This window comes from Podarcis gaigeae, assembly GCF_964106915.1.
Source record: "Podarcis gaigeae genome assembly, chromosome: 6".
Classification (NCBI taxonomy): domain Eukaryota; kingdom Metazoa; phylum Chordata; class Lepidosauria; order Squamata; family Lacertidae; genus Podarcis; species Podarcis gaigeae.
The window spans coordinates 39,879,810-39,905,117 of record NC_139682.1 but is presented as its reverse complement, the minus strand read 5'-3'; the positions used below and the strand labels follow the sequence as shown (position 1 = coordinate 39,905,117).

The 25,308-nt window shown below is 42.3% G+C and overlaps 1 protein-coding gene across 3 annotated transcripts in view; it reads left to right on the top strand.

Annotated features, from left to right (window-relative positions):
- Positions 1-25,308, top strand: part of RASSF5 (Ras association domain family member 5) — a 101,056-nt gene that overhangs the window by 73,354 nt on the left and 2,394 nt on the right. For all 3 annotated transcript variants that reach the window (XM_083745576.1, XM_083745577.1, XM_083745578.1), the window contains 3 exons: positions 19,064-19,183; positions 21,841-22,138; positions 23,273-23,388. In XM_083745576.1, the coding sequence (XP_083601702.1) occupies positions 19,064-19,183; positions 21,841-22,138; positions 23,273-23,388 (534 nt within the window). The remainder of the gene's footprint in view (positions 1-19,063; positions 19,184-21,840; positions 22,139-23,272; positions 23,389-25,308) is intronic.

The window sequence follows — 25,308 nt, the reverse complement described above, 5'->3', positions numbered from 1 at the left end:
AAGATGTGCAGCATGGTTAAAATATGAGGCAACACGACTTAATGTTGGGCAGTTTACACAGATTAATAGTTTCTTTGTTCAGTGTCACTTTAAACTAGTTGAAGCATGATGATACAAGGGTGCAAGCTCATTTGCATTAAAATAATGGTGCCATTTACCCAGCCAATTTGTCTTGAAGCAAAGTTCCCAAGCAGTTTAGCACATAGGCCTCTTTGTGATATGTTCATGACTGTCAGTGATCATGTAGGAAGATCACAAATGCGTTGAAATTGCAGATGCTTCAGTAGCAACCTTGCAAAACCATCACTTTTCTGGCCTGAAAAGTACCAGGGTATAATCTGCATGAAACCTATTTGGAGTTTGGATAAATTCATTCAGCATATCTCTTTTCCACACGTGGCAGTTCTGCCTGTGTTGGCCACCTGTCTATCGGCACAGCACATAGGAAGACTAACTTGGCCATTGTGAGCTGCCATGTCTGGACAGTCAAAGTTGCAATAAAGTTTTAAGCTACAGCGTGTTTCTTCATTCCCTTCAGCTTCTGGCAGAATGCTGAGCTGAAAATGGGAGGTCAATACATCAGTTTGCTGTAAATAACTGAAAGTAAACAAATATGCCTGTATTGATTAGTCTTTATGCTAAGCAAGCTCTAGAAGTGGGAGGTGAGCCATGGGACACTAAGTGCCTCTGTGTTTGTTAAAAGTTCCTTTTTACCCTGTTTATGGATCCCTTAAACACAGGATTGGCATATACCACAGCAAGCCCTTTCACTGACCACTAAATAAGTTTGTGTCCATTGGGAGGGGGGCAAGCAGGTGATTTGCTGTAACAGCATGCAGCCCATATGTTTACTGTGAATGTTTGTACATCTTTTTAAAAACAACCCTAAAACCACTAAGTTTCCAAATGGTTTGCAACAATCATAATCTCAGTCAGTTAGCTGATAGCCATGATCACTATGGGATAAGGCTTTGAAAATGTTAAAGGCTTACTAATCACACAAAAAATGCAGTCCTGGGTGTTAACTTCCTAGCCATTCAATTTGTTAGTCCCATGCTTCAGTAATCACTATAGCTCATATTTTCCAATCAACCACTCTTAATAACTCATATCATGAATTTATGGCTTTTTACATAAGTGCTATACTTCGGTTAAGAAGCTCCTATGGCTAACTAGGCCATGAACTACATATGTCAAAACCATGAGTATCCCAGAGTGATAATGCACATTGCATGTTTGTGCTGTTTTGTTCTTATCATGCCATGTATTTGCTTTTGGGTGGGTGCAGGGTGGATGTAATGGAATTATACATATCAAGAATGCTGGGAACACAGACCTTAACCAGGGTTGTTGTGTTGCGCCCTAATGAGCCCCTGTCCTGCTCTCTCCACAGAGGACAGTTCCTTGCTGTGGCTGGGGTTCAGAGACATTATTTGAAATACACACATTAATGTTAACGTAACAGAGATACTGACGTCTTAATGCATAACGTCTTGGCTCCTGTCTTCTTTATCTGCTCCGATGTGAGTCAAAGGATACAGTAGCCAAGGTGGCAATTCTAGATCACGGATGGTGGAATATTAAGAAATTTAGAATTTGCTGTAGATGAGTGATGCTAGGTGTTATATTCCCAAATTGAGGCCATGTCGTCTTAAGATGTCAAGTCTATATATCCAGAATTACCATTTCCATTGTTTTGAATCAGATGGCCTCTGTCTTGACAAATCAGAGGGGCTGTAATGATCAGAACTGAAGTGTTTAACACATGCACACACACACACACACACACACACACACACACACACAATTTGTGCTGGTATATTTTACTGAAAATACTTTAAATAAAACTTTAAATGTTTCTCATATTTTAAATCTAGTTGATTTATCAACTATCACTTTTTTCAAATAAAACTAGTTTCAATAAAACAAGATTTCGACTTGCTACATAAGTGTTGAAGCTCAGAAGTGTAGCTCCTTAGGAGGAAGAAGACAGATTGGTGGTAGCATCCCTTCACAAAGCTAAGATGTTGTATATAGTATGATGATAGAAGTAGAAGAGTAACTGATGTGCAATGAACAGGTTTAATCACTTGAAAAGCTTTATCGTGTGATTTCCCCTGATCCTGCCCTCTAGATACAAATTTGTCTCTTATATGGCTGGGAATTTCCCAGCAGGACTTTTTCTACCAGTAAGACTGGGGGGGAATTATGCAGATTACTGTATTGAAACTAAAATATAATCACATACACACTCTTTCTCACAGATAGTTGCCCTAAGTTTTCTCACATATCCTTCCATTCTTAAATCAAGATACAGTATCTTTGAACTTTCTTGATGACAGGGGTGTGCAATATTTTTTCTTTCATTTTCGCACTCATTTTAAGTCTTTCATTTTGTTTCCATTCCTTTCGGTTGCATTCATGTTTTGTGCTTTCCATTTATTTCAATTAGAGGCTCATCTGGTCATCTGCTGCCTATAACTTTGTTGCATTCCATCCAAATAGCATTATTTTTTCTGGTATACTGTAATTCTCCACAAAGGATCAGGCCTGTCAGATTTCAGGTGGGAAGGACAAAATGCCCCAACTTTTTCTGTTTGTCAATTTCATTGCTTTGTCCCTTCCTCTCTTTTTGTAACCGGAAAGGTAGCTGCACTGGGCTGTTGGCTGGCTGGCTGAAACCCAACTGTGTGCACCAGTTTCTGTTTTTCTCAGGAAATTATAGGTCCATTATACAACTGAAGATTTGTACCTAGATTTATTTCACCAACCTCAAATATACATGTATCTGCTGTGGTGGAGAGTAGAGGTACTGGTAACTATGGCCTCTTATCTCCTCAATCCATTTTGTTGCTGAAAGTTCCAGGGAGAATGGTTTCTCTGACAGAAACTAATACAACTGGATTGTTTAAACATGGCAAATGTTTCAGACTCACTAGGAGCAAGGATTTTATTTCAGCCCTATTCCTGTGCCTGGAGTGAGGGGCATTGTGCAAAAGCAAGCAGCCTTTCTCATGCCAGAGTTTGCAGAGCAGGTGCTAATGACATCCTGTTTTAGTTTTTGGCTATTAATAGCAGGGGTACAACAGTAAAATATGAGGGCTGCCTCCTTGAGATGTGCATGAAAATAGCAAAATCAGAAAATGTAAGAAGAACTAGGAAACTCACTAGTGTGTTAAGCTAAGTATATTTTTGGTGTAACATGCTGAAATTTTAGTGTAATGCACTGCTCGATTTCACAGCCTCATCCTCAAAATACACAAACCATTTTGTTTCCCTGCAAATATTCCTTTCCTGAGGAGGGACTCCCGGTGTCACTAGGCTGCATTTCCAATTGAGATAGATAGAAGAATATAGCATAAAGGAATTGGCCTACTATTGTAAGAGTCAGACTTTTTGGTCTGTCTAATGGTAATCTATGATTCTCTCTGATTTCTGGGACAGTTCTTTTCTCTGCATTTAATATGAGGTCCTATATGGGGATTGAACTTCATACATGCAAAGCTGAATGACCCCTTTCCTGATGGAGGAGGCGGTCTTGTGCAACAAACAGAGCAGGTGTCCCATCGTATACCCACATCCTGTGTTTATGGAGCATGGTATTGGCAATGTCATGGTCATCACTAGAGTTTCTTAATAGAATATTTCAAGTATTCGCTGAAAATTGGAGTTTGATCTCCCCCTCTGTGGTGTGCTTATTTTCAGTAGTTCTAGTCTGATTTTGCCCTTCATACCTGCCAGTCTTTTTTTTCTGTTAGGAGATCTCAAACCATCAAAAATTACTCTCATAACAGCCCAGTGATGTGTGACTCACTGACTCAAAACTGCCTAGATTTTTTTTTCGTGTTTCAGCTTTTTGTTCTCTCCCTTCTATAAGGAGGTCAGGCTGACATCCATCTTTCCCCCATTAGGTTTTGTAGGGGAAAGAATCCACGTCTCCTTTATCGATGTCCAGAGCTATAACTACTAAACAACCATACTAGCTGTCTGCATATAGTTGAGGAAGATAGGGCACTTTAACCAGCAGTAAGTGGGTTATAGAAATTACAGGGTGGGTAGCAGGTGAGACGTTAGGATTGCAGGATAGGGAACGTAAATGAAAATTGTGCCCATTAAAAAGAAAGGAAAAAGCCGCAGGCAAAACTAAACTGTAAAAACCAGACCATTGTATCCCACATAAAGGAAGGCCTGTTTGTCATGTGTGTGGTACACACTCAGTCCATCAAACGGAGGATTGCCATTTAAGAAAGCAGTAAAATCAACTCTCTGTAGTTTCTCATTCTTTGTGTGTTTGCTCAGGGACCCGCAGGCAAGCTTTTTGCTGCACTTTAGGTTACATTAAAAGCAGAAGCTGTTACCCTTACAAGATTGCCACACTTCCTGTTTTCAGAGTGACAGGATGAAATGAGCTGTTAACAAACATTGTCTTGGTAATCTCTTTGTCAGTATCTACTAAAAAGGAGTAATACTATGATCAGTTCCATTTGCACCAAGATGCTAAAAGAAGGAGCCCTCAGGTTTTTAATGTGTGCATGAGGAGAGAGGACCCAGCCAACAACATACTGTGTATGTGACAATGACCCAAGTACCTACACAAAGACTAGGGAAGTAGATGGGATTAATGCAGTGTACCTTTTAACAGTGATATGAAAACAGGCACGCTTTTTCTGTTGGGGATCAAAGTACAGTAGGTTCATAAGGTCTGGTACGTGTGTACTGTACTGAGTTTCATGGGTGCTCAGACTGACTGCCCAGCTGGTGGTGGATTTCTTCAGCGACCTCATTTTCCTCATTCCCTCCTTGGTGTGCTTCTTGGCACAAAAGCTGCCCAGGTCCCATGGTGTGCTTTGAAAAGGCTGCTCTGCCCCTTGTTTTGCTTTGGTGAGCTGCTGCTGGGACTCACTCTGATCAGGAGGAGGAGGCAGGCATGCTGCTGAAATGAAGAGTGTAGTGCAGCTTGCCCTGTTGTAGCTGCCATCTCAGCCGTGTGGCTGCAGCCCTGGAAGTTTAGCAGTTGCTACCTGGGGAAACCCCCTGATTCCAGGAAAGGATCCAAGCCCATGAGGCTGAGCTGGAAAAACCCAACAAGTTCATTAAATTGGTGCTCAAGGAAGGGAAGAACCTCACTGATACCGCCACAAATATTTTTACTGTCCAAAGAAAGTTACTCCATTCTGTTTCTGCATCTTCAATAAACATTTGGATGGATGAACTCTCTTAACTTTCTGAACAATTTAGAAGAAGAACAAGAGATACCAGCCCTTGGTGTTAATGAAAGTTTGCTCAAGTCTCTAGAAAGTTTAAGAAAACAGCAACTTAGAGCCATAAAGGCAAAAAACGAGAAGTGTGATAAAAGAAACAGAACTACAGTTCGCCAGTACACAAGCATTTAAATATATTGCCTAAGGAAGAAAAAAACCTTCAGCCATTGGTGACAGACTACCAAGTGAAACAAAACCGAAAACATTTTTTACAAGCTGTCCCTGGATTAGGATATGTGTACAAGTTACAAGAGTACAAAAACAAAACAAATTTGAATTGAATCTGTTTTGGATGCTCAATTTCTACCATCAGGATTGCAAGCTTGCCGAAGATTTGACCACTACAAAGTGGCTCTGCAGATCGATATCCAGACCACAAGAAATAAAAGAATAACATTAATTGTTTGGAAGGAGCAGGGTTGGGTGTGGGTGACCTGGAAGTTCTCACAAACAAAATCAAGCACAGTCCCCAATAACAGAAAACAGTAAATCAGCCTGCAGTTGAAGGCTACCTTTGTGCGCAGGGGGAAAGGAAGATGCTTCTTTGTTTTCATGATCAGAGTTTTTGAACACACCTGCAAAGGCTGCTCAGAGTGACCCACACATCTGATGATTGGCATGGGGAGTCAAGATTACTTTTTATAGTCTGGCAATAAATAGATAAATATACCAAGGCTCTGGAGAATTGTCACTGCTGTTTAAGTATTATTGGCTTTTGATTTTATTTTTGAATTTTTATCTTCTGTATACATCATAAGGGTAGGGTGAAAATAGTCTGAATAAATATATTTTAACAAATTAAAGTTGGGTAAAGGACCCCTGACAGTTAAGTCTAGTCGCGAATGACTCTGGGGTTGCGGCACTCATCTCACTTTACTGGCCAAGGGAGCCGACTTTTGTCCGCAGACAGTTTTCTGGGTCATATGGCCAACATGACTAAGCTGCTTCTGGCAATACCAGAGCAGCACACGGAAACGCCTTTTACCTTCCCACCGAAGTGGTACCTATTTATCTACTTGTACTTTGATGTGTTTTTGAACTGCTAGGTGGGCAGGAGCAGGGACCGAGCAAAGGGAGCTCACCCCATTGCGGGGATTCGAACCACTGACCTTTTGATCAGCAAGTCCTAGGCTCAGTGGTTTACACCACAGCACCACCCGCGTCCCACTTAAAGTTGGGTAGGTGCCTCATAAAATAGTGAATGAACAATGGGTGTGGAAGCACCCTTGGACTGGAAAAGTTCTCTCATTAAACTCTCATTTAAAGTACTTATTGGGCCACAGAAGCTGCCTCCAGGATAATGACAAGAAATGCACCCTTTGCAATAATCTTGAATATGTCCAATTGCAAGCTCTCTTAAATGCTTAATGGAAATGGCAACTTAAATTCTGTCTCTGATTGCAAACCAAGGGAGATTATTTTCTAATGCACCTTAGAGCCTGAATTGCTGTGAACAAACAGATCCCCCCCCCCCTCATGTATACCTGTTATTTTCTTTTATTTCTTACCATGGGCTATTTGCAGGATGATGCTTGGTTGGCAGCTCCCTGATGCTCCAACTCAGAATTATGGTGACATCCTTGCTGGGTGACAGATCAGTTTCCAACACAGGTCAATTCTTTTCTGTGTATATTTACATTGTTTGCTGGCAATGGAACAGTTGAACCATCTGTCACTAAGCACGGAGGTGCAATAAGAACAAATTAATTCCACACCACATGCAAGGTGACTTGCTGAATGACCCTCTGGGAAGTGCTAGGACTGCTAAAACTCATATTTGTTCAGTGGCAAAATGTAGTGCTAAATTTAAAATGTCTGAGAAAGGAAATGGATTTGTCTGTTAACTGGTCAGTTACTGCCTTGTATTCTGAGGCAAAGCAATCTTGCAAGCATTTTTAAATTGATCTTGGGCATGTATTGGTTAAAACCTGCATGAACCCCCCCCTTTAATAACAAGGTGACATCTTCTTGACATCCCTATGCCTCTTGTTTTCTGTATGTAATCTGCTGTAGTGTTGTCTAGAATCAAAATGAATTCTTGCTGTTTTAGGTTGGGTTTACAATTTATTAAGGATGTGCAAAAGCTTCTAATGATTAGAAGGGCTAAAATTAATGTGTGCAGCGGAGTGAGGGGAATATGTTTATTTATTAGAATGTGTTTTGATACATTGTACATACTAGGAGTGCCAGCTTGGCCCTGTGACCATGGGTGCCCGGGGCCATGGCCCTGGCACCAAAATTTTCGGGTGCCCTGCCCCTTCATGGGGAATTTTGTGGCTGCTCGGGCACCCAGGGCCCCAGGGAGGTGGCACCTCTGCTATGTATCATGACTGTCCACACATATATCTATGAATGTGAGGAGGAACCTGCTATTGTGCTGCTGTTTCCCTCTCCACATGTTCACTTCAGCCTTTTTAAATGTCTGGAAGAGGCTTATTTTCTGGATAGAATAGGCACTGTGTGACTTGGTGCCTACATAATGCGAAATCAGACCATGAGTTTACAGCAGATTCTGCTTGTTACTGGTAGAAACTAAGGTTAGGAACCCAAGTGTGCCATGAGTGACAGTGTGGAAAGAAGCAGTTCTAGAGAACACAGTCAAGATGAGGAAATCTAGAACGTCCATTTTATAGCAGAGCTGCATGAGTTGCATTGTGTTAAAAGTCCCTTCTTTGCATGATCCAGTCCGCTGCCTGCAGTGTTTATAAAGCTTTCAGCAGCAAATATTGCACTAATTGTGGGGATTATTTTTCCTCTTTAAAATGGGGACTTACCTACTTGAACAGGAGTTGTGAGGGTTATATTTATAAGCTAATTCAATACTGCTGTGATAAATATAATGGAAATAATTTTATAATAGGGAGTCTTATGGGACTGTCACTAAAGTATATGAATTGGAAGGCAAGGGAATTAATGAGGGAATTGTAACTGAATTCTCCTAAGGAGAGTAAATGAAGGAAAATAACTGCTTTGGAGCACTTCATACACGTCGTTTCCTGCTAGAAAATGTGTCCTTGCAGGCTAAGATAGTGACTGTCCCAGGGCTGTCCAATGAATTTCATGACAACATAGAGATTTGAACTTGGGCTCTCCGCATTCAGATACCCTAGCCACTAAATCATGTGGCCTTCTGTACAGAAATCTGCCACAAAATGCAGGAAATACTAGGAAGATGGAGATTAGCAGGACAGACCATGTCATTTGTTTTTTCTGTCATATACCAGCATTGAAACCGTTTTAAAAGTCATTGCAGACCATGTTTTGTGGGATGTTCTGTAATGTGGTTCTGTTGTAGCACTTCCACTTAAATGAGCAAGTCATAGATGGTAATCTGTGGTCCAGGAAATGACATATATAGTGTTTTTATATTGTAATTTTATGTCGTGAACTGCCCTGAGATCTACAGGTGATAATAATTTTCAGACATGGCCTGAAGAGAACAGGTAAAGGCTGCTTCCAGATGGATGGTTGTTGTGGCATCAGTGCTGCTTGTGTATGCATGTTTTTGTACCCACTGGCAGAGGAAGAGGAGTGCGGGGGGGGGAACGCACCGCCCCCGGCAGCACAATCCTGGTGGGGTGCCATCGCGGTTGACCCCCACCTGCGCTGGGCGCTACGCCCCCACAGGCGGTGTGCCACACCCCTGGGATGCCCACCAGCCCCGCCCCTACCTGCTCTCCACCTGAAGCTCCATCACTGTTTGAAAAAAGCATGATCAATGCTTTTTTCTGGGGGTACTCAGTGCTACTCATTACCGGCACCTTTTTTCTAATGATAATATGTGGCAAATTCTGTAACAACTTCATGGCGAGTACTAGCACCTTTTTTCTTTTCTTTTTTTAAAAAAGCACTGCTCCTGATACTGTTATCATAGAAGTTCCAGCACATAATTTAATTTTTTAAAAATATGGGTCTCTTCTTACTGAATAAGATCTCTTAAGTAAAAACAAAATGGCGTAGTTGTGCTCAGGTGAGGAGGAAGCAGGAGTAGGGGTGTGGCATTAGAGCAGGGGTGGAGCTTCATGCTCCGGCACTGGGGGGGGGACGGAGAGCAGGCGGGGGTGGGACACGCTGCCCAGGAGGCAGCTGCGATGGCACCCCACCAGGATCATGCTGCCAGGGGCGGGACGCTCCCCCCCCCACACCTCTTCCTCCACCAGTGCATTAGAGACCACTCACCAAAATGATAACACACATCTGACACCCACCCCAAAAGAAGAAATGCTAAGGAGCATGTACAGTAGCAGTGACAAGAGTTATTTCTGGTGGCCCAGTCTATACAAGGATGCATAGTTTCATCAGTTGTCCCATGCTGAAGGCATGTCAGAATAACAATCCAGTTTGGAGGAGCTAGCCTCTCAAAATCTCAACACCTGTGGGGGATTACCTTCAAGATGGTCATCTTAGTCCAAGCACCATTACATTAAAAATAATAATACAGAGGTCTTGCACAATACTTTTTAGCAAAAGCTTGTGGCCTTGCACAAGACTTTGGTGTTATTATTTTTAAAACCAACAAGTGGAAATAGATGTTGTCCCCAAAAGACATCCATTTTGCCCATAGTAAAACGTGATCTACAGGCAGCTAATGTTTTCTCTTACACACTTTCAGTTAATTTTTTGAAAGGTGTGCACATAGAGGTAGAAAAATGCATGCATGCATGCATGCCAGGAATGGATAAGGCAGTGATGGAATGAAAGGGAACACACAACAAGGAAATAATTTCTTAAGAACCACCCACTGGCATTGATTAGACAAATTTTGGAGGCTAAAGTGCCTCCACTGTTTGAGGCAATGTGCCTCGGCATACCAGTTTCTGGGAACCACAAGCGAAAAGAGTGCTGTTGACCATAGGTCCCGTTTGCAGGCTTCCTTTGAGTATCTGCTGGCCACTGTGACAACAGGATGCTGGACTAGATTACTGGCCTAATCCAATAGGCTGTTCTTATGTGATCTGCACATACAGAAAAAATGGATCTAAATCATCCCTTTGCAGCATCACTGGAAGCAACCTGTGTCATTTCCACCAAGTAATGCCTAGAGCCATGAATCCTGGCAAGCAAATGCATTTCTAGCGTCTCATTCTGTTATTCTTCATAGTCACAGCTGTGGTGTTTTTCAGTACTTAAAATGAGGGGGTGGTAGCCTCAGACAGGATGTAGACACACATTACAAAGAAAATGGTAAATGGAATAAGCAAGAGGTGAGCGTAACTTTGCTGTCCAATAGAAAAGAGAGTATGAATGGAATTGTGCTTAGTCACCTCACTGCTGAATAATGTTTGGGAGACAGAAATTAAAGACTGGGGGGCACTGATTTATCAAGTCCTGTTGGAATCAATTATTATTTGATGGCCTGATGGTGTGAGCTCCTGTCATGAAATAGTGCCTTATTAAATGAAGCAGTAGTGCCCCTGTTCCCTTCAAGAACTGGGTCTAAACTGTAGATCCATTGCTGGAGGAGTAAATCTTGCCACTAGCCCTTTTCTGTTTGTTGATGTAGGTTCTGAACTGTAAGTTTAAAACGTACTACTAAGGAAGCATATACAATCTCTGCAGATTTTCTTTCTGTCTTATTTGTCAATGTTGTGTAAAGATAATTAAAATGTTAATATAAAGACGAAATAACAAGCCACATTGAATCACAGCAGAAAGATGCGTGCCGTATCAGCTCTTAGTTTTCCAGCATCACGTTTGACTAAGCAGTTAGATTTGTTTTCCTTCTGTCCTATGAATATACTTTGTAAGTTACACATGTACTTTGTCCTCATTTCCCTACAGTCCCTATGCACAAAGTGGACCCGCCTGAAGACAAATACTACCAACCACCTGAAAGCTGAAGAGGGTATGATAGAGCCACCTTTGCATGTGCCCAGAGACCTAGTTACTTCTCACGTAAAACCCCCGCATAACCTGTTCTACCAGTAGCAAAATTGGGACAAAAGGGAAATTTGCACTGTGACTTGGAGAAGCTAAGTAACAGCAGTTATCTTCTCCAAACAGTACAAATGAGATAAGACTCCACCTCTCCCTCAAACCTTCTGGCAGTCACAGAGGGATTGAGGGAGAGGCAGCGATTTCTGTCCTTTGTGCTGTGCTATGGAGAAAGTATGAAATGGATCTTATGGGGAGGGAGTTGATGGAAAAAATGAATAAATGGAGCCTGGCTAAAAAGCCAGATGACTGTTTTTGTGGACTTCTGTGACGCGCCAAGTGTACAAGAAGTAGATGAGACCAAAACTCTTAACAGAGTAGTGGGAAACCTCTGGCCCATGGACCAGTCCAGGGGGTCCAGTTTGGCTGAGGGAGGGGTGCTGTGGACCTTTGTGCCTAAAGAACAGGTCAGTCATCAGCACCCGTCTTGTGCCTCCTCATTAACACTACAGACTGCATAGAACATATTAGAAGCTCTAGGTCCAGTCACTGGAAACAAAGTGATACTGTTATTTATAGAACACGCTGCCCTTTTGAAGATTAATGTGCTCACCAGTATAACAACCTACTAGCATACTGATGCTAGAAAATGAGAAATACAAAAACGTTCAGGGTTTTGTATGTTCTGTGACTGCACTGTGCAAGGGTGACATTTGGTACTAGGAGCACAATTTCATATTCTGAAGAATTTCAGAATTCACCCCCAAAAATCAATTTTCCAATCCTAAGAAACCTGTGAAATTTCAAGAAGCTTGACCGACTTTCCAGTGCATATGGAGCATGGCATCAGAGCTGTTGCATAATAACATAAGGAGAAGCTGCTGCATGAGGCCAATGGCGCATCTTAGTCCAGCATCCTGTTCTCACAGTGGCCTCTTAGTGGGAAACCTGCAACAAGACCCAAGCGCAAGAGCACTCTCCTGTCCCACGATTTCCAGCAACTGGTATTCAGAAGCACACTGCCTCCAAGGCTATCCGTTGACAGTCTTATCCTCCATGAATTATCCACTCCTCTTTTAAAGCCGTCCAATTTGACTTTCCCTTTTTCTGTAAATAGCAGAAACATAACAAACTATTCAAAGTAAACAAATAGATATTTGCACATGCTACAGAATTGAGCTTTTGTGATGCAGAATTTTTTTGAGATATATTTAATGCACCCTGTAAACGGTTCTGGTAATAACATGTCTAGCATCATGCCTCATGGAGGATTCTGGGTAACTAAAAGACTTAAACACACCAGCAGAATTCAGTTCAACGGAACTGCTCATTTTGGTTTCCTTTTTCTCTGGAATCAGTACTGTAAAAACTAACTGTACGAGGACTGCTACGATTGCTAATGTATTTGAACCATTAAGATCTGTACTAGAGATGAAGCTTTTCTATTCTTTCACCCATGAAAAGTGAGCTGCAGTATGCCAATCACTGCTGTAAAACTGGTCCTTTCCATGACTCCAATTTGAAAGAAATATCATCTTTATCTTGAGGCATTCCTGTATTATCTACAGCTTGCCGACTCTTAGTCTTATGAGCTCCGGGACTGGGATGGTCTTTTAATAATAGGTCATTGCCCTTTCTAAGAATAAAGCATTCATCCTGCAGTTCCTTGTCTTTGTTGCTTTTTATGAGCAGGGTTTCTTTTGAGGTGACATCTGTAGCATTGAGGTTTGCATCTTCTACCTATGGCAAAAGGGGCAATCAGATTACAGACAACTTCAAACATTCATCTGTTTGTAATTTTAGGAGCTTGGTCTCTCAAGAAATTTATTTCACTAGAAGAATCCATCAACAGTGTGGGGCATAACACAATCTTATACTCCTACAGCATGGCTGACATTTTAGTGAAGGTGAAGAGGAAGTAGACTTTGCTTTGAACACAATTACATTCAGATGCACACACCTTGATATAATTTTATGCCTGTCTCCTTATCATCATGTCCCTGTTGGTATGTTTCTGTTTGCTTTGAGCAGACACATGCAAAGGGGTCATAGTTTAAGGTGCTTCTGTAAATCTCACCTCATAGTAGGATGCAGTGTTCCCTCTCTCTTAGTTTTTGCTCATAAGAATGATGGAGTACTTGATAAGGCACTGTATTGGGACCCAGGAGATTGTGAGACCTTCCTAGTGGGCTTGCAGCCTTCCTGTTCATCTTCCAGTTCTTTGGGCACTTGGGCAGTTTGCTTTTTCTTCTGTCCCAGATTTCCGTCTGCAAAATAATATTTTATTACTGAGAGGAGGGTTAGGAGCTTAAAATGTGCACCTTTTTTGCAGCAATCTTTCTTGGATTTGTCCTGCTGTCTAGATTTCCCAAATTTGGGTCTCCATCTGTTTTTGGACTACAACTCCCACCTAGCTAGCAGGACCAGTGGTCAAGGATGGTCCAAAAATTGCTGGAGACCCAAATTTGGGAAACATAGGAATAGGGAACCTGTGACCCTCCACATGTTGTTGGACTCCAACTTCAGCCAGCATGGACAGCCATTAAGAACAATGGAAGTTGCAGTCCAGCAACAGAGGACAAGTTTCCCATTGCTGTTCCTGAAGCAATGGTGTGTGAACATCAGTTTTGTATAGTCTATTTAAAAACAAACAAACCAAGAGCCAGTTAAGATGCTTGTGGCAACATAAAAGTTAATAGCTTCATTATGGCATAAGCTTTCATGGACTAGAGTGGATTTTAGTCCAGGAAATTTATTCCATAATAAACCTGTTGAGTCTTTAAGATACCACAGGCCTCTTTGTTGTTTCTCCTGCTCTGGACAGCACAGCTACCTCTCCAGGAGTAGAAGCAAATATTGAGTCTCCAGCATGGTTGCAAGAGTAAGAAGCTGAATTTACTATTAAGGACATGCAACAGGGAAGAACACCAAGTCCATATGGCTGCCCACTAGACTAGTATAAAGAACTGAAGTGTGTTGTTGTTGTTTTAAACTCAAAGCTGTTTTTTATAAAGAAACCTATGCATTTGGTGGTTTCTTCCAAACTCAGTTGTGAGATTATGAATTACTGGTAATTAGTTCTAAACCCAATCTGGGAATGATAGACTTATAAATACCTTTAAGTAACCCAGGTGATAGCCTAGCAACTGTGTTGGCAGAGAGAAGTCAGAGAGTTATCAAGACAATTATCCACAAAAATCAAGTTGCTTTTATTTGACAGTGGCATAGACAAGTTATTGCTTTGGTTTCTTTGATGCTTTTTTGGTTTTTGGACCTACTTTCTCTGCAGAAAGTCCCAGTTTAAATCTGCCACATATCCAGGTGAGTCTGGAAAAGACACCAGAGTGAAACCCTGGTGAATCGATCCCAGTCACTGTAAAGCAGTCCTGTAACTGTAGAGCAGGGATGCTAACCTGTGACCCTTCCAGTGGTGCTGGACTCAAACGCAGCCCCACCCAGCATACTAATGATCAGGAAATATGGGAGCTCTAGTCCAGAAAGGTCAAAGTAAACCATTCTGTAATCTATTAAAGATAAAACCCATCTGCTTACCTTCTCCCACGGCTATGTGCTCCTCCTCTGGCAAGCTGTGTTTTTCTTTCCAAGCCCCAGAATGGAATCCATGACACGATGGTTGGGCACTCACACTGCTGCTGGGAGTGTTTTCATTGGCTGAGCATGGGTTGGTAGTCTATGCCCTGCCCAACTCAGCATCCCCACAGGGAAGGGTTGTTAGGAACTGTCCTTACGGTTGGTGGCTCCCGTGGCAGGGTCGCTTCACATGCTGAGGCCTCTGACATTAAGAGGATTTGATAACCATTCTCCCCTTCTTTGCCTCAGTTTTTCAACAGGTTATATTGGTTACACTCCAGCTCATGTAAGTCATTGTGAGTTTATTGATTTCATTGGAGGAGGTAAGGCTGGGCCACTTACCCTCATGGAGTGGCATTGTCCCCAGTATTGATGGAAAAATCAAATGCATTAATAGTTTGATTATTTAGCACCTGCAGTTCCATCACTCTGGTGACACACTGCACATTGTTCATTTAATGACTTGCCTCCATATCTCTACTGTGTATCTAAAGTTGTTTATTTCCCTTCTAAATTCTCCAAAGCTCCTAATTGCATTTCTCTTTGGTGTCCCTGTCTGTGACAGGTCTTGATTACTGGTGTGTTTGATTGCATGGAAAGATTAATGGGTGGATTTGCATAAGGCCCCACTTGGGAATCCTCCTCTATTTTCTGATTTGGCTTCCTTGAAAAATACATTGAAATGAGAGAGAAGAGCCTTTGCCTCTCTGTGTGTTTCCTGCATGCAGTAATTGCTCATTCAGGCTGTACATTCATTGATCTAATTCCTTTTGTGACTGTGAGAAAAGTGATTGGTTAGGAAGCATCCAGGTTGTTAATACTTCCTGCAATTTTTGCAGTTGGCAGGGAGATTTGTACATGTATTATTTGCATGGAGAATGCACATTCGTATATTAAATACTGCTGTGGAGTTTAAAGTTACTTGTGGCTTTAAGTTGCATTCTGTGTTGCAAAAATGAACTTGCAGGTAGGACAGGGTTTTTAAATTGCTGCACTAATTTGAGCAAAGTCATGAATCATTACTTCTTTTCCTAGTCTTCCACTGACTGACTTACGACCCTAGAACTTCTCTGTACATCGATTTCTTCCAAACTATAACACAGTGGTTATTATCTCTAGCTTCCTGTAGCCTAGGCTTGACTGGGAGCAGAACGATATATTTGGGTGCTTTCAAATTATGCTTTCCTCAGTGATTATCTTACAAAACATTTATGTGTTTGTTTAATAAACAAGATAAAATAAGCTAAAATTTATAACCTGCTCTTCTAGTGCCCAGCAGGGCAGCTAACAACAATTAAACTATAAAATGGTATTGTACGTTTTATGCAGAGGAATCAACTAGGTATCAATAATATTATTGCTTTGTACCACAGTTGCTCTGCTATCTACAGTGATTATGCTTAGATGAGTGGTGGCCAATGTCTTGCCCTCTAGATGTTGTTGGACTCCAGCGCCCACCAGTCCCAACAGCATGGGACTCAGGGAGCAACAGCACTCAGGGAGTGTGGGGATTGTAGTTGAGCAGCATTTAGAGGGCACCACATCAACTACTCTTGTGCTAGACTGTTTGCAGCAGCTACGATGAGCATACTTCCTGTGTGGACTGAGGTTATCAGGTTTGTTTTGCCTCCCATGCAAAAGCACTATCACTGCCGGGAGAAATGACTATCCGCAATTTCTCTGATAAATTGCATAGTGATAAAAATTATCAATCCTTCTGTGAAATGAAGGCTCTTGATTTCTGCAGTGAGTCCTTCAAACCAAATGAAACAAAGCACAAAATTTCTACCTCATCCAGAGTCTGGAGATGCCCATGGCCCTTAAGAGGGGTTTTCTGTAGTGAAAGCTCATCAGACTTGTCTTTACTGTAGTAGTTTGGCTCACGGTTCTAAGAATCGGTGCTGAAATCCAAATAGAGTGGGTTCTCTAACCAACTGCAGGGCCAGCCCTATCCTTAGGCAGAATGAGGCACCCTCCTCAGGTGATAGATGCTGCATGGCAATTTGGCAGTCCCTTGGTCATTCCTCTCTTTGGAAGACAGAGCTGTGTGTGCCCAATGGCCTGTCTTCCACCCCTAAACTTGCCTGCTGTCCATGTTCCATCCCTTCAGCGCCACACAGAATTGGTGTGGACATGTCTTTTGGCACAGGCAGCAAAGTTTATTGAGCTTGCTCTGCCCAACACTATCCACATTCTGTAAAGAATACTTCTGTGGCTTCCATCATTGACAGTGGGGACTCTCATTTAGTGTGTGAAAGGCTGCGTTCTATATGGCGTTGCTTGAGAAGTCTTAGCAATGCTGCCTTTACATCAAATGCAGTGAAGTATCTCCTTTAAAAAAAACTTACTATGTGCTTTACTCACCTCTGGGGAATATATTTCCCCTATGCAAGCTCAGGTGGCAACTTAGGCATCACCCCATAGGAATGATCTCACCAAAAAAAGAGGACACTGACTTGTATAGCGTGCAGATTTGTATATATGCAAGCAAATTTAGATGGTATCATTGTAACTTAAATAGAAATAAAATGCAGCTCACCATAGTGTGAAGTGTAGGTGACCTGCATCATCCTTCACCTGCTGTCTAGGTGTTAACTAGTGAAGGGGACCTTCGGAGCACCTGCTCTCCTTTCTTGTCTTCTTTATCATTAAGCCAAACTCAGCAAACTGAAGACTCTGCTCTGTAAATTAGCATACTTGGCTACTCTAACTCATTTCACTGGTTCTTATTTTGGTCTTTTCCAGTTAAAACAGTCTGATACCCTTTCTGCCTTGAACAGTGCCAGTTCCCTTCCACTTGCAATCAGCATCTCCCACCCACTTGGGGGGGGAGGGGCACTTCTGTTGAGTATTATACACATGGAACAAGTCCTACAAGCCCTCTGGATTGAATTTGTGCTGCTAAGCAGGTCTGCTAAGTCCTCCTGTGCCACAGATATACATTTAACAGTGTAAAATGTACAGGAAAAGTGTGCTGGGCAGTAACCACCTTGGGGCCTCTGAAAAAGGCTATGAGCAACATCTATGTTGGTTTTCTGCTTTTCCCATTTGGGGAATAGGCAAGATCCCAGAGCAGGTTGAATCAATGCATCACTGAAATGTCCACTTATCAGATCTGCAACAACGATTCTGTTGTTATCATCGACTGCTCAAAAAGCAACCTCTCATGTATCGTATAAGACTTATATTGTCACAGTAAATGGCTCAGTGGGATAATGGTTCTTACAGGCTAGATGAAACCAGAATGTCACACTAAGAACCATTCTGTTTAACTGTTCAGAAGAGTCCCACCAGAATAACTGAGTGTTCCTCAGAAGATGCCTTTGGGGAGCCTTGTCCCACTGTTGTTTCTCAGCATCTGGTATTCAGTGATACATAGAGTCAGGATGTGGAGGCTCCGCTTAGCTATAATGACTAATTGACATTGATTGGCATGTCCTCCATGAAAGATGCTGAACACTATGCTGAGGGAATGGTGTGCTTCTTCTCCAACCACTTTGGGAATATATCACATGCTCTGATGTCCTCTGCAGGTGCCCCAATAGAGGTGGAAGCTCAGAAGGCATTTCTGTACTCTGGACCACTTTTCTAACAAAAATTGCAATGCATTATATGTCATAGAAAGTTCTGATGGGGGGGGGGGAGGTCAATATGTTATTGGGTAACTACATATAGATGTGTTTGTGTTCGTTTAAGAGCTTGTATGGCAACGTCCTTTGCCCCTCCTTTCAAAATTCTGCAAAAAACAACCACCACCCATCAGCCAACAAGTTAAACACTCAAGTTTGAGTGACATGCAAAAAATTTTTTTTAACAGCTTTGCAAAAGTAACTTAACATGATTTAAGTACTGAATTGTGTTTATTCCGTTGGTGGAGAAATTGGAAGGGATTTCATACAGTGAACACACCCACCCCTAACAGCCAAGGTCATTCTCTCCCCTCATGATCTTCTTTTTGGTTATCACCTGGGGAAGGAGTTCCCATTCATGTACATATCTTACTTTTAACCTGTTTGTTGAACTTAACAAAGCTTAGGCATTTTAGAAATGGTTAATGTTGCTACTAGAAAAGCTGCTGCTACTACAGCAGCATGATGGTGATAAATAATGTGTAGGCATGTAAGAACAATCTGCATCTATATTGGGGTTTTGTTTAAGGTGTAATATTGCTTTATTGCTTGCCATCCTAGGTTCCTTTGGGAGGGTGGGCAGGATATAAATTTAATTTTAAAAAGCAATAAATAAGAATAAAACATACAAAATGAAGCGGGATGTAGTAGGATCATGTCAAAAGCTGCATGAGCCAACTGAAGTGTTCTGTTTTGTTGGTGTTCTAGAATGTAACAAAACCAGTGGAAGAAAAAGAAGAAAAACCTAAAGCTCCTACTGTCCAAGAGTTGAAGGAGAAGATTGACATTTACAACTCAAAAGTCAACAACTGCTTGCTGATGAAGCTGGTATGTACTGCATTTTCTGTATTACTTATTACTTTTAGGACAGTAGTGTAGGCTCTTGTCATGCAAGCTACAAAACAGTATATTGAAGCTGGTCTTCTTTTGCCCCCTGTGGCCATTGTAGTGGAGGTATTCCCAAGTTCAAAGGTGAACCAATCTCTACCTCATGCCCCTTGTACTCATTGGGGAAATGTACACTTTTTTTGTCCACCAATAACACATACAACAAATGAAACTCTGACTTCTGAGAGTTGCCGTTTCCCCAACTGGGGTGGCCACCTAACTCCTGTGGCGATGTGTGGGGAGGAACTCATCCACAGCTGATGCTTTATAGAGCTGACCACCAAGACAAAATATAAAAAGTATTGATTTTTACCTCTATCCGACCCTATCTTTTGGGTAGTCTTATTATGAGAGTACAGCATAGCTCAATGATTCATAATCAATAAGTTCATTAAGAATGGACCAGGGCTTCACAAGGAGTAAATGGAAAAAAGAAGCAACGTTCACACTTATCACAACTCTGCTTTTCAGAGGTAGAGTACTTGAGCTCCAGTCTGTATCAATTCCTTTCACACCGTGTTGGTCGATGTGCATGATTGCGTTTAGATTGTACATTACTTCATGGATGCTGCTGTGCTTACCGGAACTGATCAATATAGCAAAGCTGACATAACATCCCAGCCAAACGGATATATAACATCCTGAGCAGTACAGCTGCTGCCATCAATCTGTTCAGTCTTTTGGTTGACCATCTTTCATATCAAAACAACTTCTGGAGCAGATTTTTGAGGGTGCATAGGAGTTGGGGCCAGCCCAAGGCATTTTGGCCCCTGAGCTGAACCTCAAAATGGTGTCATCATCCCCACCCCCTGGGCCAGGGAAGGAGAAGTAAGTGACCCCCTGGGCCAGGGAAGGAACAGGGGAGGAATAAACATCTATATTGGGAACAAGGGTGGGAGGCCAGCAGTGCCTCTAAATCAGCAAGAGGCCACTGTAGATGCAGCATGGGGGGTAGGCTGCTGAGGAGATGGCAGATCTGGTCTCCAAGGAGCATGCCACAGTTGTTGGTGCCATTACAGTGGCAGCAGCGGGCAATGCATTCCTTGGAGGCTGGATCTGCTGCCCCAGTGGATCTTGCCACCTGATGTGGTTGCCCCACCTTGCCTCATGGGTGGAGTCTGCAGTGGGGGCAGGAGAGACAAAGGGAAGTCTCTTTCACTAATAGATGGGCAGCATGGGATTTCACCATTGGCTCTAGTAATTGTGCACAGGTCTTATGGTAAGGAAAATAACTTGGGACGTGCCTCTTTTAAGCAGCAAGTCCAAAGGACAGACACTCTTTGAATTCAGGATTTGGATAGATCTCCCCATCAGCAGAACTCCTTCAGAGCTTATTTTGTGAACCTGCAGTGTAATTGGTGTGAGCCATATAGCAGCTGGGCAAAACTGTTCTGTAGCTAATTTTGAATCTTCAACTGAAGCATTCTGTAGCCACTACAGCAAATGATTTTCCACAAATAGCTCTATTGTTCTAGCCCAGATGAGTCAAGATTAACACAGCCCAGCCACCTCCCACTGTGGTTCAGCAGCTGCCCCAGATCTCATACCCATATGGAAGCAGAAGTGTTCATTTTTTTCCATCACAGGAAATTTACCATCCAAGGTACCAAGACCTTTGATAATTTGCTTTCAGTTGGCATTCTTGGTTATGTTCTCATTTGGAGAAACAACAGCCTAAACTCTGCAGATACACAAAGAGAAGGCCCGTTCAGAATTCAGACAAAGGAAAGGGGATGGCTTTTTCACCCAACTCATGTTGGCCTGTGAGTCTTTCAACAATGACTGTGCCTTGCTAAGCCTTGCTTGTGGTTTAGAATGCCCCCAGAGAATGACTAGGAGTCATTGCTAGTGCAAGTCAGTAAGTGATGCTCACTCTTGTCTCTTACCATCCTGTGTCCTGGCCCTTGTTGCTCCATAATATTTGTCAGGTCACAAGACTGCAGGAATAATAGAAGCCATAAGTGGCAGAATTTAAAAGAATAAAGTCAGAAGACTTAATAACCCGATATTCCAGGGTTGGGGAGAAACTGTGGCTCCCCCGGGATGATGGGAATTGTAGTTCAGGAGCACCTGAAAGTCCATAGGCTCTCCAACCCTGCTGTATTCCTTGGTTCACTCCATTTGTCTCAGTTCTTTCATGCTCCTCTGGTCTCTAGACCCTACATATACCCTTCTCCTCGATCTAGAGAGTCTGTCTTCATTTGCACATAGCATCATAGCATCAAAAAGCTAAGAGCTTATTAAACTACCATTTTGTTTTAAACCAGGTTCTGTTTCACATGTAACACTAAGCCAACATCCTTTAAGATAAAACTCATCTCTGACAAACTCCTCTTCCCAGTTGTGCAGGCAGCCTATGTGTGCTTTTCCTGAGGGAAGTGAGCCTTCAAAGCGACTGCACTAGCTCGGCCCATCAGTACTGAAGGTTTCCCATTCAGTTGTTTCTGTCAATAGTCAGTGAATGGCTCTGAAAGCTTTCTGTTAGCTTTTATGGAAATAATTCCTGTGTCCCATATTTCAAAAAATTCAGCAAACAAAATAAATGCCACCAACCCTGCTTTTTAACATCTTTTCAACCTTCATTTTAATTTCATCAGAATGATGACGGCACTTACACAGGCTTCATCAAAGTTCACCTGAAACTTCGCCGGCCTGTGACGGTGCCAGCAGGGATCAGGCCGCAGTCCATCTACGATGCCCTCAAGGAGGTCAACATGGCCAACATGACAGAGAAGAGAACATCCTTCTACCTGCCACTGGATGCCATCAAACAGTTGCACATCAGCAGCAGCACCACCGTGAGTGAGGTGATCCAAGGACTTCTGAAGAAATTTATGGTGGTGGACAACCCACAGAAATTTGCACTTTTCAAGCAGATGCAGAAAGATGGTCAAGGTGAGATAGTGTTCCCTTTTGAGACAGTAATAAGAATAAAGTGATCAGGCTTCAAAGAAGAGCTGCTTGCTTCTTGGCTGAGTCCTGCTCTCCACCTTCTCCCACCTGGCCTGGGAGCGCAGGGCCCTGACTCACTCCAGCAACAAAAGCTGAGGCTGCTGAACAGTTTCTTGAGTTTGGGTTTGTTTAGGAGTTTTTTTGTTGCTGCAGTTGATACTAAAAAAAAATGTATCTTTAGATCATATGCTTTATATGGAAGTCGTTCAGTTTGGTTGTGCACTCATTAATGTGTTTCATTTTTTGTTTATAGCTATAATAATTTATTATTTATACCCCGCCCATCTGGCTGGGCTTCCCCAGCCACTCTGGGCGGCTACATTTGTTATGTTTGTAATTCTGTAAATCTTTTTATGTTGTAAGCTGCCTTAAGCTTAACTTTAACTGTGGGAAGGCGGCATACAAATAAAATGATGAAGATGATGCTAGCCTGTTTCTATCTCTTTGTTTCAAAACTGTTTATGTTTATAATGGTAAAGTCCAGAGCTGCCTCCCCTGATCTGGTGAGATCCAGGTGTTCTGGGCTGCAACGTCCACTACCCCAACCATTGAGCTGTGTAGTCTAAATTATTTGGAGGACAGAGTTTGGGGAAGGTTGCTCTGTAAGCCCCATTTGTGCTTAGAGTACCCCCCCCCACACTTTTACAGAATGGTCCCAGGTAGTTGTAGTAGAAGGCTATGGAGAAATTATGACTCAAATGGATACAACTGGATGCTTGTAGTTTGTCTTTGAGTCATCTAGAAGTGTTACTGATCTGCCCTGTTACAGATTTCCTTGAGGGATATACTGTAAATGGCTGGCGCTAACCCTCAGTTCTGTAGAATTTAAAATAAATGTTTATGAAATACTGTAGTGGTTCACAGCTAGCCACTCTTTTGGGAAAGGGAGGGAAAGAACTGCAAAACATCACTTGGATGCTGCAGCCTTTTTTTTCTTTCTTTCTGTCCTCTCCTTGACGTTCTGTGGGCCTTTACAACATGGAGAGGTGTGGGAGGGCTTTTTTTTAATAGTTGAAATATGTGCCCTCCTTTTCAAAGGCCTCAGGTGATTCTCTCATGTTTTTGTCCCCTCTGCAGTTCTATCCCAGAAGCTCTCGGTAACAGAGTACCCTTTGTACCTCCGGCTACTAGCAGGTCCTGACACAGACATTCTCAGTTTTGTGTTGAAGGAAAACGAAACAGGGGAAGTTGAGGTAAGTCTGGAAGCTGCTTGCCTTTCGAACCTGCACAAACACGTTCTGCTCTCAGAAAGCAGGCAGTCCCATCGCACAAGCAGCCATTTGCAGTGGGTGGAAAAAGCACACTTCCTGCTCTTGTGGTTCCCTTCTTTGTTACTGACGATACGGATTATTCGGTGCCAGCATTTGAAGATGGAAGGAATAGAGGCAAATAAAAGGCTCCTTGAGCCAGGAGTCTTTTAAGGCTACATTTGATTCCCCTTTCTTTATTGTTTACACTTGGCTTTCTTTAAAGTTTGACTGTACCTGAAACAAGTCAGCCTCTTTGCAGAGTTCTGAGCCATAATCCTTAAAATGCTTGTTTTCTAAAGTTTAAGAAGAGGGAGCATATGGTAAATCTTCAAAAGGTAGATAAGCTTGGTGCAATATTGCAGATTAGTCATTTGCATCCATAGATTACCTAAATACATGCTTTCTCCACTCTCACCCTACCCTCACATCCTCTGGATGCACAGAGACAGCAATATAGCAAACAGATAATTCCACTGTGTTTTTAAACTAGAGGACTGGGCTAAAGTATGGAATTACACTATCTCCTTTTTCTGTTGAGCACGAGAAACAACTTCAAAATTAAGAATAGGCATGCCTTCCAGAACTCTGCCATAAGCTGCTTTTCAAAATACAGTTTGCTGGCAAAATGGAAGTTCTTAGAGGAGGAAGGATTCCCCGTAAAGTACACTTGCTTAGAAACCTGATCTGACTGGAAGCCTCAGGTCTTCAACACCTTAAAGAGTTACCTTCTCTCTTTATTCTTCCTCTTTTGGCAAGAATGGAGAAGCTGTGGCTGTTGTTGGGAGTCCCATCAGTCCCAGCCAGCCAGACAATGATCAGGCAATGTTTATCTCAAGGCCCACAGGTTCCCCATTTCTACCTGCGGGCATCATGTTCTGTAGACCCAGAACATGCATGAAATTCATGCACAGAATGGGTTTTTTCTTAGGGTCATAATATCTCAAGAATCTCAGGTATTTACACATTTCACTCAATCTCTGGATGGTGACTGTGATTTAAAGGGGCGCATATATACATTGCTTCTTTTTTACTTTATTTTGCCGTGTCTCTAGTTCAAAACATGCCGTCACTGAAGCCCCAAACCACTTTTAATACTCCAAAGCTGAAAAGTGGGTTGGGTGGTGTCTTTGAAAGGGAAACAACCATCGCTTGGGATTTTTGCCTTGAACTGCTGTGTTTTCAGAATTATTCCCCAACCCATTCTTTGAACTTGGGTTTTATTTTTTTGAAAAAATCTTTGGAGAATTCACCCTTTGAACTGTGCAAAATTGTGAAGTTTGGGCACCTGGATTTTTTTTTTTTTATACCACCACCTGGCTTAGCAAGTCAGGATATGAACAAGCGCTGTTCACCTCCACACAGCCCCATCAATCCTCCCTGCAAGGGAGCAGCAAATCAAGCCAGGATTCAGCTCTTAACCATCATTTCAGGGCTCACATGTAAGGGGAAGCTATGATTAATGTCTTATAAGGAAGCCAGGATATTAAACTACACGAAGGGAGAAGCAAGAGTCCTGAGCACCCACAAGCAGTTAGTGCATAGTGTGGCTTATTAAGTGAGGAATTGATTGCAAGAACTGGGCCACTCTCTGAACCTTTTTGAACTGCAGCTATTGAATTAAAGGGCGATCGATAAAACCTAGCAAACTCTATTCTAGAAAGCCACCCCTTAAGCATATTGGAACTCTTTTTTGTGGTGGAAAGCCAAGTTGGGAAAATTATATAGGGACTGTAATTTTTCCTGTGGGAGGCTTCTACTTTCTGGGCCTGAAGGTTTCAGTGTAGCAAATGAGGTAAAATGAAAGACTGGGGAGGATGAGTTATTTTGTGGGTTTTTCCTGCAGAAAATCATGTCAGTTAGTCA